Source organism: Neophocaena asiaeorientalis, unplaced genomic scaffold (genome assembly GCF_003031525.2).
Source record: "Neophocaena asiaeorientalis asiaeorientalis breed wild unplaced genomic scaffold, Neophocaena_asiaeorientalis_V1.1 scaffold67, whole genome shotgun sequence".
Lineage (NCBI taxonomy): Eukaryota > Metazoa > Chordata > Mammalia > Artiodactyla > Phocoenidae > Neophocaena > Neophocaena asiaeorientalis.
Window position 1 is genome coordinate 1,282,892 of NW_020173731.1, and position 14,654 is coordinate 1,297,545.

At 36.0% G+C, this 14,654-nt stretch overlaps 1 protein-coding gene across 1 annotated transcript in view; it reads left to right on the forward strand.

Annotated features, from left to right (window-relative positions):
* HMCN1 (hemicentin 1) overlaps positions 1-14,654 on the forward strand; it is a 503,492-nt gene that overhangs the window by 366,509 nt on the left and 122,329 nt on the right. The window contains exons 58-66 of the mRNA XM_024751100.1: positions 4,210-4,371; positions 5,104-5,217; positions 5,334-5,536; positions 5,830-5,911; positions 6,021-6,152; positions 6,864-7,013; positions 11,777-11,936; positions 14,064-14,188; positions 14,422-14,605. Of these exons, the coding sequence (XP_024606868.1) occupies positions 4,210-4,371; positions 5,104-5,217; positions 5,334-5,536; positions 5,830-5,911; positions 6,021-6,152; positions 6,864-7,013; positions 11,777-11,936; positions 14,064-14,188; positions 14,422-14,605 (1,312 nt within the window). The remainder of the gene's footprint in view (positions 1-4,209; positions 4,372-5,103; positions 5,218-5,333; positions 5,537-5,829; positions 5,912-6,020; positions 6,153-6,863; positions 7,014-11,776; positions 11,937-14,063; positions 14,189-14,421; positions 14,606-14,654) is intronic.

The window sequence follows — 14,654 nt, forward strand, 5'->3', positions numbered from 1 at the left end:
GAAATTTCATGTGGGAGAGAAACAGTTTAAATTGTTTTCACTTAAAACCATACCATTTGCTATCTCCCTGTACAATATCGCTTGCTTCTTTTGGACTCTAACCTTCAGTCTGTTGACCTCCCAGGTTTTTTTCGACCCTCTGTGTCTTTACTTTCCTTCACATCCAGTTTAACTTTCATGGACCAGCATATCAATCTCTTCTCTTAGCCCATGCCTTCTCAGCACTGTTGCTTAATAAAGGCTCAACTCTGCATGTAACAACACAACACACTGACTGCTTGATACCTACCAGGTGCTGTGCCAGGTGTTTTATATATGTTATTTTACTTAATTATCTCAATAACCCCAGGTGGTTGGTACTATTTTATACCTCTTTTACAGATAAAAAAGCTGAGGCTCAGTGAGACTAAGTAACACACCCAAAGTTACACAGCTGGCAAATACAGAACCAGGATTTTAGCTTAGGTAGTCTGATTCCAGAGGCTTTAAACTTAGCTGCTTTTCTGTCTTACCTCTCACTGAATTCCATACCTGCACCTAGGTAGCTAACTATGGCTAGAGGAACTCCTGGTGTCAGGAATATTGGTGTTATTATAAATTCATAGATACTGCTTGAAATGAGCCCTTTATACTGCCTCTTCATGGCTCTACTCCACAGTGACTCATACCTTCTTGAATGTCAGATGGCCCCTGTCTTAGCTCAGGCAGCCATTAACAAAATACCAGAGACTGCATGGCTTAAACAATAGGAGTTTATTTTCTCACCATTCCGGAGGCTGGAAAGTCCAAGATAAGGTCCCAGCAGGGTTCAATTTCTGGTGAAGGCTCTTTCTCGCTTGCAGATGGCCACTTTGTCCTCACAAGGCCTTTCCACTGAGCACGCATGGACAGAGAAAGCAAGGAAGCTCTCAGGTGTCTCTTTTTATAAAGACAATAATCCTATAGGATGAGTGCCCCATCTTTATGACCACATTTATCTTTCGTTACTTCCTTAAAGGCCCCATCTTCAAATACAACCACACTGAGAGGGCTTTAGTGTATGAATTTGGGGGGGACGCAAACATTCAATCACAGTCGCCTCTCACCTTCGCTCAGTCAGTGCCCTTACCTCCTGTTTTACAGGGAAAAGAGAAGGCATATGGCTGAAACCACTTCAAATTCCTACCATCAAAATGAGAATATTAGCTGCATGTGATGCTGCCATTTCTTCCTTCCGTTACAACACAAGATGGGAGCATTCCTCTACCTTCTAAAGACTGACTTGACTCTACATCCCTGGCGACCGCCTGGTCAAAAATCTCACAATCTCCTCTCTTCCTCTCCAGTATTGAAATTCACACTTTTACTGGCTCCTTCCCAAGAGCATTTAAATTTACTCATCTCTTGCCTCTTAAAAAAACACCAAAAACCAAAAACACAAACAAAAAAAACCCAAAACAACTCTCCCTTAGACCTAGTATTTCTCTTCAGAGGCCTCCTTCTCTTTTGCCCCATTTCAAGGCAACCTTCTCTAATAGCCGTATATATTTACTGTCTCCTTTTCCTCACTCCTCCCACCATTGCTCATCGGATTTCACACCAACTCCAATGAAACTGCTCACTGAATTCATGAAATGATATCAGAAGTCCAACAGGCATTTTCAGGCTTTATCTTTCTTTCTTCTGAGCATTCAACATCCTTGAACATTTGACTTTTTCAAAAATTCACTTCCTTTGGCTTTTGTGATGCCCACACCCCTTATTGATAATCTTGCCTTTCCGGTCTCGCATTCCCAGTTGTCTTTGCTAGTTCCTCCTTCTCTACTTGACTATTACACTTTCGTTTTCCAAGCGCTAGACTTTATTCTTCCCACTCTTTTCTTACGTGATCTCACGAATTCCCAAATTTCAGATACCATCTATGTGCAAAATAGTTTGCAAATTTTTATTTTCAGCCAGGGCTGCCTCAGGAACTCTAGACGCTTCTGTTCAAATATGTACTTCTTACTGACACAAATGCCTAATAGTCACTCTAAGACCATGTGTATATAACTGAGCTCATTACCTTTTCCCAGAAATGTGTTCCTCCTCCAGGGATCTCTGTCTCAGTAAACGGAATCACCATCTTCGCATTGTTTGAGCCAGTAAAATGAATGTCATCCTGGATTCCTCCTCCTCCTTAAACCTCACCCCCAAAGCATTGAATCCTAAATATTCTACCTACATAATATTCTGGATCTACTCACTTTTCTGTCCTTTCTGACACCATCCTAGTCATAGCACTATCATATTCTGCACTCATTACAGCAATAGTCTCCTAACTGGTCTTTCTGAGTCCCTTCTAGCCTTCTCACCAGTTCCCTCCACTGTGGCCAGATTGATAACTTTTAAGCTAATTTTTGAGTAAACCACTCCTCTGCTTTCCTCTCCTTAGGCTGTTATTTCAGCATTCTAATGATGCCCAGAAGACCCTCTAGGATTTTATACTATTTAGTCCCTTAATCTTTGCCTTCTCCACCTTACTCCCCAGCAGCCTTGCTCTTCAGACTCTGGTCATGTCAGCCTTCTGGTGCCATGTTCTTTTCCCCATTTGCGCCTTTGTATGTGCCATGCCTTCTTTCTGAAAGACCCGTCCATTATCTGTCTTCTGCTAGCTTATTCCTGGTCATACTTCAGCATCTTTTTAAATGTCACTTCTTCCTCCTGATCCCCAAACTAGGTTATGTCCCTGTTGTCACCCTACTCTTCTGATTGACACTCACTCATCACACTTGTAATTACTAGGCAGTATCAGACAGTGGCTAAGAACAGGGCTCTAGAGCCAGACAGCAGTCTTCCAGTTTCTTCCAGTATCTAACTGTGAAACCTTAGGCAAGATGCTAACCTCTCTCTGTCTCAGCTTGCTCATCTATAATAAATAAGAGGATAAGAACTGTATCTAACACATAAGGTTTCTGAGTCTCCAATGGTATACATGAAGTGTTTAGTTCAGTGCCTGGCACAGCATAACCACTCAAAAAAATGTTAGCTGTTATTTTTTGTTCAATGTCTGCCACTATCACCAAATTATTCTTTATAGATATTATCTATTATATTTTTCATACTGTATCAGCACTTAGCACATCTGAAATACAGTAGGTATTTAATAAATATTTGATAAATGAGTAGATGAATGAATATGAAAATTGGTGGATAAAAAAACATGTATAAATTTAAAAAAATTTAAAAAGCAATTTTGCCTTTTGATCTTTTGCTTTTGTTTTTGATGCTGTTTTAAGACCTCAGTCTTAATATAAAAAAGTATAATATAACATAGAGAGTATAATAGAGAGAGAGTATAATATAATAATAGAGTGTTACATTAGTTGTGTTCTTTATTTCATGTCTTACTATCTTCATTGGCCTGAGCAAAACCCACCTCTGCCTTTATTTATTAATGTATTCATTCATTAATGTATTCACTCATTTTTATGCTCATTCCCCGCTCCTATTCCCACCCCCCACATAGAAACCATTCAAATATGTATGATGTTATTCCTTCCACGTGCATGTGTTCTTGTAAAAAATCTATTATTCCATCTGCGTGTGTTTTAACATGCATAATTGGCATTGCATTACTAATCTTATGCATTTTTACTCTACTTTTTCTCTGTACTGCTTCTGCTTTTGGAATTCTTTTTTGGTTTTGAACAATAAGCCATTGTATTGCTTATTTCTTAAATCTTCTGCTTATCTTGAAAGTCAGTGATTTACATTGTTGAAATAACCTGTATAATTTATTGATAGAGACCCTAAAATAACAAGTCTACTCTATTATTTCTATAAGCAAGGAAATAAAAACTTTAAGGATATAATATTAAAAACAAGAATATTCACAGGTATTTAATAAAAAGCAGTATGAGGTCTGTGTACATTGACAAAACCATCTCAGGAACTGGCAACTACATTTTACAAATAAAATGCAGAATAATTCTGTCTGAAAATTCTAGTATTCTGTTTCAGTTGGGAAAAACAAAACTGATGGACATGAGTTTGATGAAGGCATTAGGGAATTCTAAGAAGAAAGGTAACTAATTAACAGTATCATTAACTCAGTGTTTTAGCAGAGTACAGTAGTTGGGATTATATTAATAAATTGGAATATGTATTACTGATAATATCACTTTTCACATTTAATATGTTTACTATTAATACCAATATATTTCACTTTTAATATATTTACTCTTATAGTTCCTCCAAGTGTCATTGGTCCTAACCCTGAAAATCTCACTGTTGTGGTGAACAATTTCATCTCTTTGACCTGTGAGGTCTCTGGCTTTCCACCTCCTGATCTCAGCTGGCTCAAGAATGAACAGCCTATCAAGCTAAACACAAATGCTCTCATTGTGCCCGGTAAGGAACTTAGAACTCTTTATGAAGTGGGCAACACTTTCTCATTTTTCTTTATTTAATACAAATGGCATTTCAACTTAGTCTCTTTCCAAACTTTTGTCTTGCTGCATTTATTTGGTCACATTAAATGCCTCTCTTCAGCCATTTGGGGCCATTAGGATAAGACTGTAAAGACTTTATGATTTCAGTGGGAATGTACAGTAACAAGGTCTACTTCAAGAAATTATGAAATTTAGGAACAGAACTGCTTAGCAATTACTTGGGGGTGATAGACTAGCAAATAGTGCTTTCATTGGATAAAATCACTGGTTGTTTTCGATCGATCCTAAAGCTCCTTGAAGATAGATTAATATCAGTATATAGACTAACAGACAGACAGCCACTTCTGCACCGTGGGAGATTTAAACCCAGAAATACTTGTTGACATATACTGACTATAGTACAATTATGGTTTGCTTACTAGAATGTATATGAAACAGTTCTATTATCCATGTTTGGTTATTGGAGAGAAAATTTTATTAATTTCTTCTTTTATAAGGAAGTAGAATAAATAGTAATGAAAGGATCAAAGGAAACTGATTAAATTCTTTCATTTTATATATGAAATGCTTCTATCTATGCTTAGATTTTCCTCTAAGGGAAAGGATATATTTTGCTATTTATCTTATTGATAAGGTAGTTATTACAACAACCTCTGTACCAAACTTCAGTTTGCATTATATTTGCCCACAGGTGGTCGAACTTTACAAATTATCCGGGCCAAGGTATCTGATGGTGGTGAATACACTTGTATAGCCATCAACCAAGCTGGTGAAAGCAAGAAAAAAGTTTCCCTGACTGTTTACGGTTTGCTTCTACTTTTTTCATAAGATTTTTTCATTTTTAAACTGGTATTAGATATTTTCTATCTGAGCATTCTATGAAAAAAAAAAAAATCCTCTGTTCTTATTTTCTTCCTTCAGTGCCCCCAAGCATTAAAGATCATGGCAGCGAATCTCTTTCTGTAGTTAATGTAAGAGAGGGCACCTCAGTGTCATTGGAGTGTGAATCGAATGCTGTCCCACCTCCAGTCATCACCTGGTATAAGAATGGGCGGATGCTAACAGAGTCTACTCAGCTGGAGATTTTGGCCGATGGACAAATGCTGCACATCACGAAAGCTGAGGTGCATCTTTTATTCTTGTTTGTGTGTCATGACTCCTTGGCGGGATTATGGAAGGGAGAATTGGAAGTTGCATATTCCCCTTACTACAGTGAAAAATTATTTTCATTAAAAAAAATAACATCATCAATGCCGTTATCCTCATTTTTCATTTAAAAAAAAGCAGGATTGTAGAAGGCAATTAGGACTGGGGCATTTAAGCATAAAGATGACTGATGATTTAATCTACACTCGAACGGTGTGATTGGTCATCTATAACTTAATGGAGCACATACAATAGTATCTTTTTCTTTTAGGTATCTGACACAGGCCAGTATGTATGTAGAGCTATAAATGTAGCAGGACGGGATGATAAAAATTTCCACCTCAATGTATATGGTGAGCATCTGCCTCTAATATAAGTCTTTTTCCCCCAGATATGCAAATACCAGAAAGTATCCTGAATTAACTTAATGAGGACACATGATTTTCTTCTGTCTTTTTACAGTGCCACCCAGTATTGAAGGGCCTGAAAAAGAAGTCATTGTGGAGGCAATCAGCAATCCTGTGACTTTAACATGTGATGCCACTGGAATCCCACCTCCCATGATAGCATGGTTAAAGAACCACAAACCCATAGGTAATGTAGCTGTGCATTTTTTTAATGATTGTTTTCTTTTGCTCTTGACTCACTAGGTTAATAAACTAGCACATTTTCAGTATTACGCACATAGCTGTGTTTAGTTCATAAAGCCTAATGTACTGTAATATAAACTTACAAAAGGATTCCTTTTCTTTTAATTTATTTTTATTTTTGGCTGCGTTGGATCTTTGTTGCTGCACGTGGGCTTTCTCTAGTTGCGGCTAGCGGGGGCTACTCTTTCTTGCGGTGCGCGGGTTTCTCAGTGTGCTGGCTTCTCTTGTTGCGGAGCACAGGCTCTAGGTGCGCGGGCTTCAGTAGGTGTAGCTCACGGGCTCTAGAGAGCAGGCTCAGTAGTTGTGGCTCACGGGTTTAGTTGCTCCGCGGCCTGTGGGATCTTCCCGGACCAGGGCTTAAACCCGTGTCCCCTGCATTGGCAGGCGGATTCTTAACCACTGCGCCACCAGGGAAGCCCTACAAAAGGATTCTTCATCTTACAGAGATTTTTCTCCTTTCCATTTTACTGGAGAGAAAATTTTATTAATTTCTTCTTTTATAAGGAAGTAGAATAAATAGTAATGAAAGGATCAAAGTACAAGGGGAAAACTTAAAAAAATACATTTGTCACATAAAGACATTTTTACAGTGACTTGTAGAGATGTTAAAATAAAAGCTTTTTTATGTTTTGTTTGGCTTTGTTTCTACCTCTAGAAAATTCTGACTCACTTGAAGTTCATATTTTGTCGGGAGGTAGCAAACTCCAAATTGCCCGGTCCCAGCATTCAGACAGTGGAAACTATACATGCATTGCATCAAATATGGAGGGAAAAGCACAGAAAAATTACATTCTTTCAATTCAAGGTATGTGTGGTACACTCTGATCTGTCTTCAGTTTCTTTATTACATTCTATCTGTAGTACAAAATAAGTGTACATCTAAATAGATCATTTATAATTGATTCAAAATATCTCTTTTTTGCATATTTTGGATATTTTATTTCTTTTCCAATTTATTGAGATATAAGTGATATAAAGAACTGTATAATTTTAGGGTGCACAGCATAATGATTTGACTTACAAAATATCATTAGATAAGCAAAAAATACTGTCAATTTTCTGTCCTACATTTGCCAGTAGATAGTATTTTCATGAAAATGGACATAAATGTGGAGAAAAGAATAGAAATTTCAAAATCTCTTTTTTTTCATGTTTCCTGAAATGTTTACCTTCCTATAGTATATATTCTATTGAATTACTTGTTTATTTAAAACTGGAATAACTTATTTTGATGCTAAGCCTATAGGTCTCTTCCTATTGATATAGATAAGATTTATCTCATGAAGATATTAAATATGTTCTAATTACTGGCCAAGGATTAGGTGAGCTTAAATAATCATGAATCTTATACTATTTTGGCTTGAGGATAAGGAGCATTGATTCACCCAAGAAATATTTAATTAACACTTACTATGTTCCAGCATAGAATTGAGCACTGCAGGGAGAACTTGCATCCTTTTGATTTTCAGCAAACCTTTGGGGTATTACTTTTGGCCTAATGTTTAAATTGAAATGGAATTCTAACTTGAAACTAAGTTGAAATGCTTGCTTTTTCCAATTTTATTATAGTTACTGAAAAGAATTTCTCATAAGTTATAAATGCAGTTGTGACTATGTATTATCTACCTGTTGCATGCTCTGTTAAAGCTAACTCCAGAAAATTGAAATTTTTTTCCAGTTTTATTGAGATATAATTTGACATATAACACTGTATAAGTTTAAGGTGTGCAACATAATGATTTGATATATGTATATATTGCAAAGTGATCACAATAAGATTAGTTAAAACCCATCACCTAAAAACTGAAATTAAAGAAAAATTAAGATGTTTATGAGTCATAGTGGTTTCTCCTATTAGTGATGCTTTAAGATTTCAGAAATAAAAAGGGAAAAACGGCTATTCAGAGATTCAGTGTCAGAAATTGCATGTTTAATTATGTTTAATGCACTAATAATAATAGATGCCAATCATGGGGTATGTGGTATGACCAAACATTTTGCCAGACTTTTTATATATGTTATTATGTCTTAGGACTAGAAATTGTATATAGACATAGGGCCTAGTCTGCACTTTTCCTATATTATATACTTGTTATAGGATGTCTCATTTACATTCTTATTGATTCAACTTCTAAATTGTACAAATTTGATATAATTATTATCATCTTCTGGACGACTAAAATGAGATTTGGAGATATTATATAGCAATGTGTTGGCAAATGTTTAACAGTTGACTCTGCAGACAAAAAGGTCTTGATTTGTAACCAATCATTTGTCAGTTTCTGTGGTGTAAGTATTCCCACAGTGGCACATTTCAAGGTATGAATATGATGGCACCAAACATGGAGTAGGAAAGATGTGCAAAATTGGCTCTTGCAAGCTGGTATGAGCTGCCTCCAGCACACCACTATAATTATTTAGAAAGAATTAAAATGTATTTCTGCCTTATTTCTGTCAATATTTTTATTACACATTATTTCTTTTTTTTAATCAATATTTCTTTTTGTGAAGTATAGTTGATCTACAATGTTGTGTTAATTTCTGCTCTACAGCAAAGTGATTCAGGTATACATCATATACATTCATTTTTTTAAAATATTCTTTTCCATTATGGTTTATCATAGGATATTGAATATAGTTCTCTGTGCTATACAGTAGGACGTTGTTGTTTATCCATTCTATAATATATATAAAAGCTTACATCTGCTAACCCCAGCATGCCACTCCATCCCTCCCCCAACCCCCCCTCCTCCTTGGCAACCACCAGTCTGTTCTCTATGTCTGTGATTCTGTTTCTGTTTCATAGATAGGTTCATTTGTGTCATATTTTAACTTCCACATATATGTGATATCATATGGTATTTGTCCTTCTGACTTATTTCACTTAGTATGATAATCTCTGGCTGCATCCATGTTGCTGCAAATGGCATATTTCATTCTTTTTTATGGCTGAGTAGTATTCCATTGTATGTATGTACCACATCTTCTTTAGGTTGTTTCCATGTCTTGGCTATTGTGAATTGTGCTGCTGTGAACATAGGGGTGCGTGTATCTTTTTTCTTTAATATATATATATTTTTTAAATTTTTGGTTGCATTTGGTCTTCATTGCTGCACGCGGGCTTTCTCAACTTGTGACGAGCATGGGCTACTCTTCGTTGTGGTGCTCAGGCTTCTCATTGCAGTGGCTTCTCTTGTTGCAGAGCATGGGCTCTAGGCACGTGGGCTTCAGTAGTTGTAGCACGCAGGCTCAGTGGTTGTGGTGCACAGGCTCAACAGTCATGGCTTGCGGGCTCTAGAGCGCAGGCTCAGTAGTTGTGGTGCATGGGCTTAGTTGCTCTGCGGCATGTGGGATCTTCCCGGACCAGGAATCGAACCCATGTCCCCTGCATTGGCAGGCAGATTCTTAACCACTGAGCCACCAGGGAAGTCCTGCATATATTTTTCTGAATTATAGCTTTGTCTAGATATATGCCCAGTAGTGGGATTTCTGGATCATATGGTAATTGTATTTTTAGTTTTCTGAGGAACCTCCTTACTGTTCTCCATAGTGGCTTCACCAATTTACATTTCCATCAACAGTGTAGGAGGGTTCTCTTTTCTACACACCCTCTCTAGCATTTGTTATTTGTAGACTTTTTGATGATGGCCATTCTGACTGGTGTGAGGTGATACCTCATCATAGTTTTGATTTGCATTTCTCTAATAATTAGTGATGTTGAATATCTGTTCATATGCCTGTTGGCCATCTGTATGTCTTCTTTGGAGAAATGTCTGTTTAGGTCTTCTGCCCATTTTTCAATTGGGTTGTTTGTTTTTTTTGTCGTTGAGTTGTATGTACACGTTATTTCTTTTTTTTCAATTAATTTTTTATTGGAGTATAGTTGCTTTACAATACTGTGTTATTTTTTACTGTACAGCAAAGTAAATCAGCTATATGTATACGTATATCGCCTCTTTTTTGGGTTTCCTTCCCATTTAGGTCACCACAGAGCACTGAGTAGAGTTCCCTGAGCTATACAGTAGGTTCTCATTAGTTTTCTATTTTATGCATAGTATCAGTAGTGTATATATGTCAATCCCAATCTCCCAATTCATCCCACCCCCCTCTTGCCCCCCTTGGTGTCCATACCTTCTCTATGTCTGTGTCTCTATTTCTGCTTTGCAAGTAAGATAATCTATACCATTTTTCTGGATTCCACATGTATGCGTTATATACAATATTTGTTTTTCTCTTTCTGACTTCACTCTGTATAATAGTCTCTAGGTCCATCCACATCTCTATAAATGACCCAATTTCATTCCTTTTCATGGCTGAGTAATATTCCATTGTATATATGTGCCACATCTTCTTTATCCATTCCTCTGTTGACGGACATTTAGTTGCTTCCATGGCCTGGCTATTGTAAATAGTGCTGCAGTGAACATTGGGGTGCATGTGTCTTTTTGAATTATGGTTTTCTCTGGGTATATGCCCAGTAGTGGGATTGCTGGGTCATATGGTAGTTCTATTTTTAGTTTTTTAAGGAACCTCCATACTGTTCTCCATAGTGGCTGCACCAATTTACATTTCCACCAACAGTGCAAGAGGGTTCCCTTTTCTCCATGCCCTTTTCAGCATTTATTGTTTGTAGATTTATAAAAAAAAACTTTATTGGAGTATAATTGCTTAAGAATGGTGTGCTACTTTCTGCTGTATAACAAAGTTGTAGATTTTTTAATGATGGCCATTCTGACTGGTGTGAGGTGATACGTCACTATAGTTTTGATTTGCATTTCTCTAATAATTAGTGATGTTGAGCATCTTTTCATGTGTTTGTTAGCCATCTGTATGTCTTCTTTGGAGAGATGTCTATTTAGGTCTTCCGCCCATTATTTGATTGGATTTTTTAATTTTTTTTTTTTTGGATACTGAGCTCCCTGAGCTGTTTGTGTATTTTGGAGATTAATCCTTTGTCAGTTGCTTTGTTCGCAAATATTTTCACTTCTTCTGAGGGTTGTCTTTTCATCTTGTTTATGGTTTCCTTTTCTGTGCAAAAGCTTTTAAGTACACACTATTTCTTAAATGAATCATTAAGGTGAAAAACAAAGATGGCTAGAAAAAGGGAATAGAAATGATTAAATCTTGAAACCAATAATAAACCTATCGTTCAGAATAAATAATATTTAAATAGAGAAAGAATTAACCAACTTAGATACTTTTCTCAGATGTTTATGCCAAAATTTTATAAAACAGATTCCCCTGAACTGTATTAATTCTGAGCTATCTATTGAGGATTTAATCTAAGAGCGATTCTGTTTGGCCAGGAGGGGTGCCCATGAGGTAGATATGTCACCAACCACCATGAGCAAATAATTATGCCAACTTACAATATAATAGGAATATTGAAGTGATTCCTCTACCTATTCCTCATTTAAAAATAATTTATGGCAATAACAAGAGTTTGATCTTGAACCACAACCTAGAAAGAATGTGAAATAAAAATGCATATTGTTCTATGATTCTGTTGCATTCATTAGAATTTATATTCTTGTGCCTTGTTAATGAAAGTCAATTTTTTCTCCAAAGTTCCTCCAAATGTTGCTGGTGCTGAGATTCCAAGTGAAGTCAGTGTCCTTCTTGGGGAAAATGTTGAGCTGGTCTGCAATGCAAATGGCATTCCTACCCCTCTTATTCAGTGGCTTAGAGATGGAAAGCCCATAACTAACAGTGAAACAGAAAGAATTCGGTATGTGTGAAAAGAATTTCTGCATCATTAATTGTAATGTGTTCTACAGTTTTAGAGAGTTGGACACAGATATTCTCCTTGGAGAATCACTCAAAAGTATTTGTCTGTGTGTGTATGTGTTCCTTATTTATCAACTCTGTGTTATAAAATCTCCTCACATGTTCATTCCTGCAAGTGTTAGTTAACTGTTGTACATTTTATTCCTCTAATTTCAGAACGTTTATACCAAAGTCCACATCATAAAATAATTCATTCTTCTTTCTTGCTAACATGAAACCAATTTCATCCTACAAAAGACTCATCAGTCATCTCTTAGATATGGTTTTGTGTCCTGAAATCACCAAACCACCAGACATGCCATAGTGCTTGGCTCATTTTGAGAAAAGATACTATCATCATAACCTGGTCCATCTCCTATAGTGATTTGTCCAAATCCCGTTTTCAGCTGACACTTCATGCCACAAACCACATAGAGATGGAATGATAATGTGGTTAGGGATTCCTGCTACTTTCAACAACAAATGCCTTTTGAAGGACACTGCAGAATTCTACACTCTATTATTTCATCACAAAGCCCTATAATATACACATACCAGAATAATTATAATTACTCAAAGAATTATATATACCTCAGAAGGCATTAATTAAATGTATTGCAAACTTTGTGATTTTGAACCAGTATTTTAAATTTAAGGGTTTGCAGGATATTTTCTAATCAATGAATTGAATATACATAACTTAAAGAAAAACGTTATTTTCTTTGAAATCGTTTTATGTTAAAACTTAGACATTTGTCCCCTTTACAAGATTAGGTAAATTGCCAAACAATGTTTTAGCTTAGAGGTACATTTTGAGTTTCAATTCTCTGGTGTGGACATTTCTGAATAGTTAAATATTTAGTTATTTATTAAATCAGCTGGTATCAACCCTATTCTAAACCAAGTACTAGATAGTTGGTGGGACCTCAAGATCTTTAAGATAATATTTGTACTGAGGAATTTAGGATCTATTACTTCTCCTCTCACATTAAGATCCCAAATATACTTATTCTTATATCCACTTTATTATTTGTTCCCAGCTACACAATATGTGTAGGTTTGTAAATGGGCCAATTTGTCAGTCAAATACAGTAATTTTTCCAAAGTCAACTTACTAATTTCCTTTGGTCATGGCAACTTGCTTTTTGTTTATTCATATGGTTAAACTCATGGAATTTTAAAATTCATAGTTTGAAAAAGAAAAAATAAAATAGACCCAGATAATAAGATTGTAATTATCAATAATTATATTTAATATATATATTTATAAATTATATTTAATAACATGATATAGTAGAAATGGCGTATTTACTTTGGACACTGGGAGAATCTAATAAAATCACCATTGTAAGAATGACTGTAGATAGCAATTTAATCTCTTTATAAAACACAGGAAGTTTTATTTGATAATTAATGGTGTGTGAAGGGAATCAATAATGCAATAACGTTAATTTAGATATCATTGATAACCTAGTTGTATAATTAGTATTCACTATTATGTAAATCAAAGGAAAAGCTTTAGCAATTTGTAGAAAAATTTTTGCAAACGATACCCGTACATAAATACTAAGTTGTTGTCAGTGTTTAAATAAATTATCATATCCTGCTCCTTCTCATTAAGAGTATTAGTAAGTTGTTTATAGCTAGATTTTTCACTTTAATATATCACTGTAACTTTCTTCAATTTTTATACCAGAGTTTTTATAATTTTCATTTAATTCCAGCTTATATTGACAACTAAGGACAAAACATTCTATCTCTGAGAAGAACATTTCTTTGCCCATGATTTGGATAGAAAGTTCCTAACCTGATTTTGTTCACTTCCTTTTTTCTCATAAGGAGGCAGTGGATATATGAGATCCATTACTGTAGCAGTTTAGCTGGTTGCTTGAAATCTCTACCAGTTTCACTAGCTCTGACTTTAACAGGCTTCCATGTACTTAGTGGAAAAGATTTGAACCATTATATCCAAACTGAAGATGCATTTTAGGGTGATTTTTTTTTAAAGAATATAATAATCTGGAATGAGTTTTCCAGAAATAGCTCCATATATATCATCTCAGTGCCTCTGATATAATCTTTTCTATAGGGTGACTGCAGATGGCAGCACATTAAACATTTACGAAGCCCTCCCATCTGACATGGGGAAATACACGTGTGTTGCTACTAATCCTGCTGGAGAAGAAGACCGAATTTTTAACTTGAACGTCTATGGTAAATACGAAATTTCACCCTCTTTTGACTATGCTGCCTTAGGAATCGATCAGAAGAAATGAAGGTCCAGCAGTAGGTGTCTGAAGCATTTAGTTCTAAAATGTGATGTCCTTGTTGTTTCCTTTTGGGATACAAGGCAGAAATATAGGTAAATGTGGTTGAAATGATTGGAACTGGTAATACACATCCCACTCCACCCCACCCCCTTCTCTCTCATTTTCTATATGATGTAGTTCCACCTGCAATTAGGGGTAATAAAGAAGCAGCAGAGAAACTAATGGCTTTGGTAGATACTTCAATAAATATTGAATGCAGAGCCACAGGGATGCCTCCACCACAGATAAACTGGCTAAAGAATGGACTTCCTCTGCCTCTCTCCTCCCATGTCCGGTTGCTGTCTGGAGGACAAGTTGTCAGGTCAGCTTTCATTGTGTATGATTTGCTAGACAAAGTTACTGTGATTGTA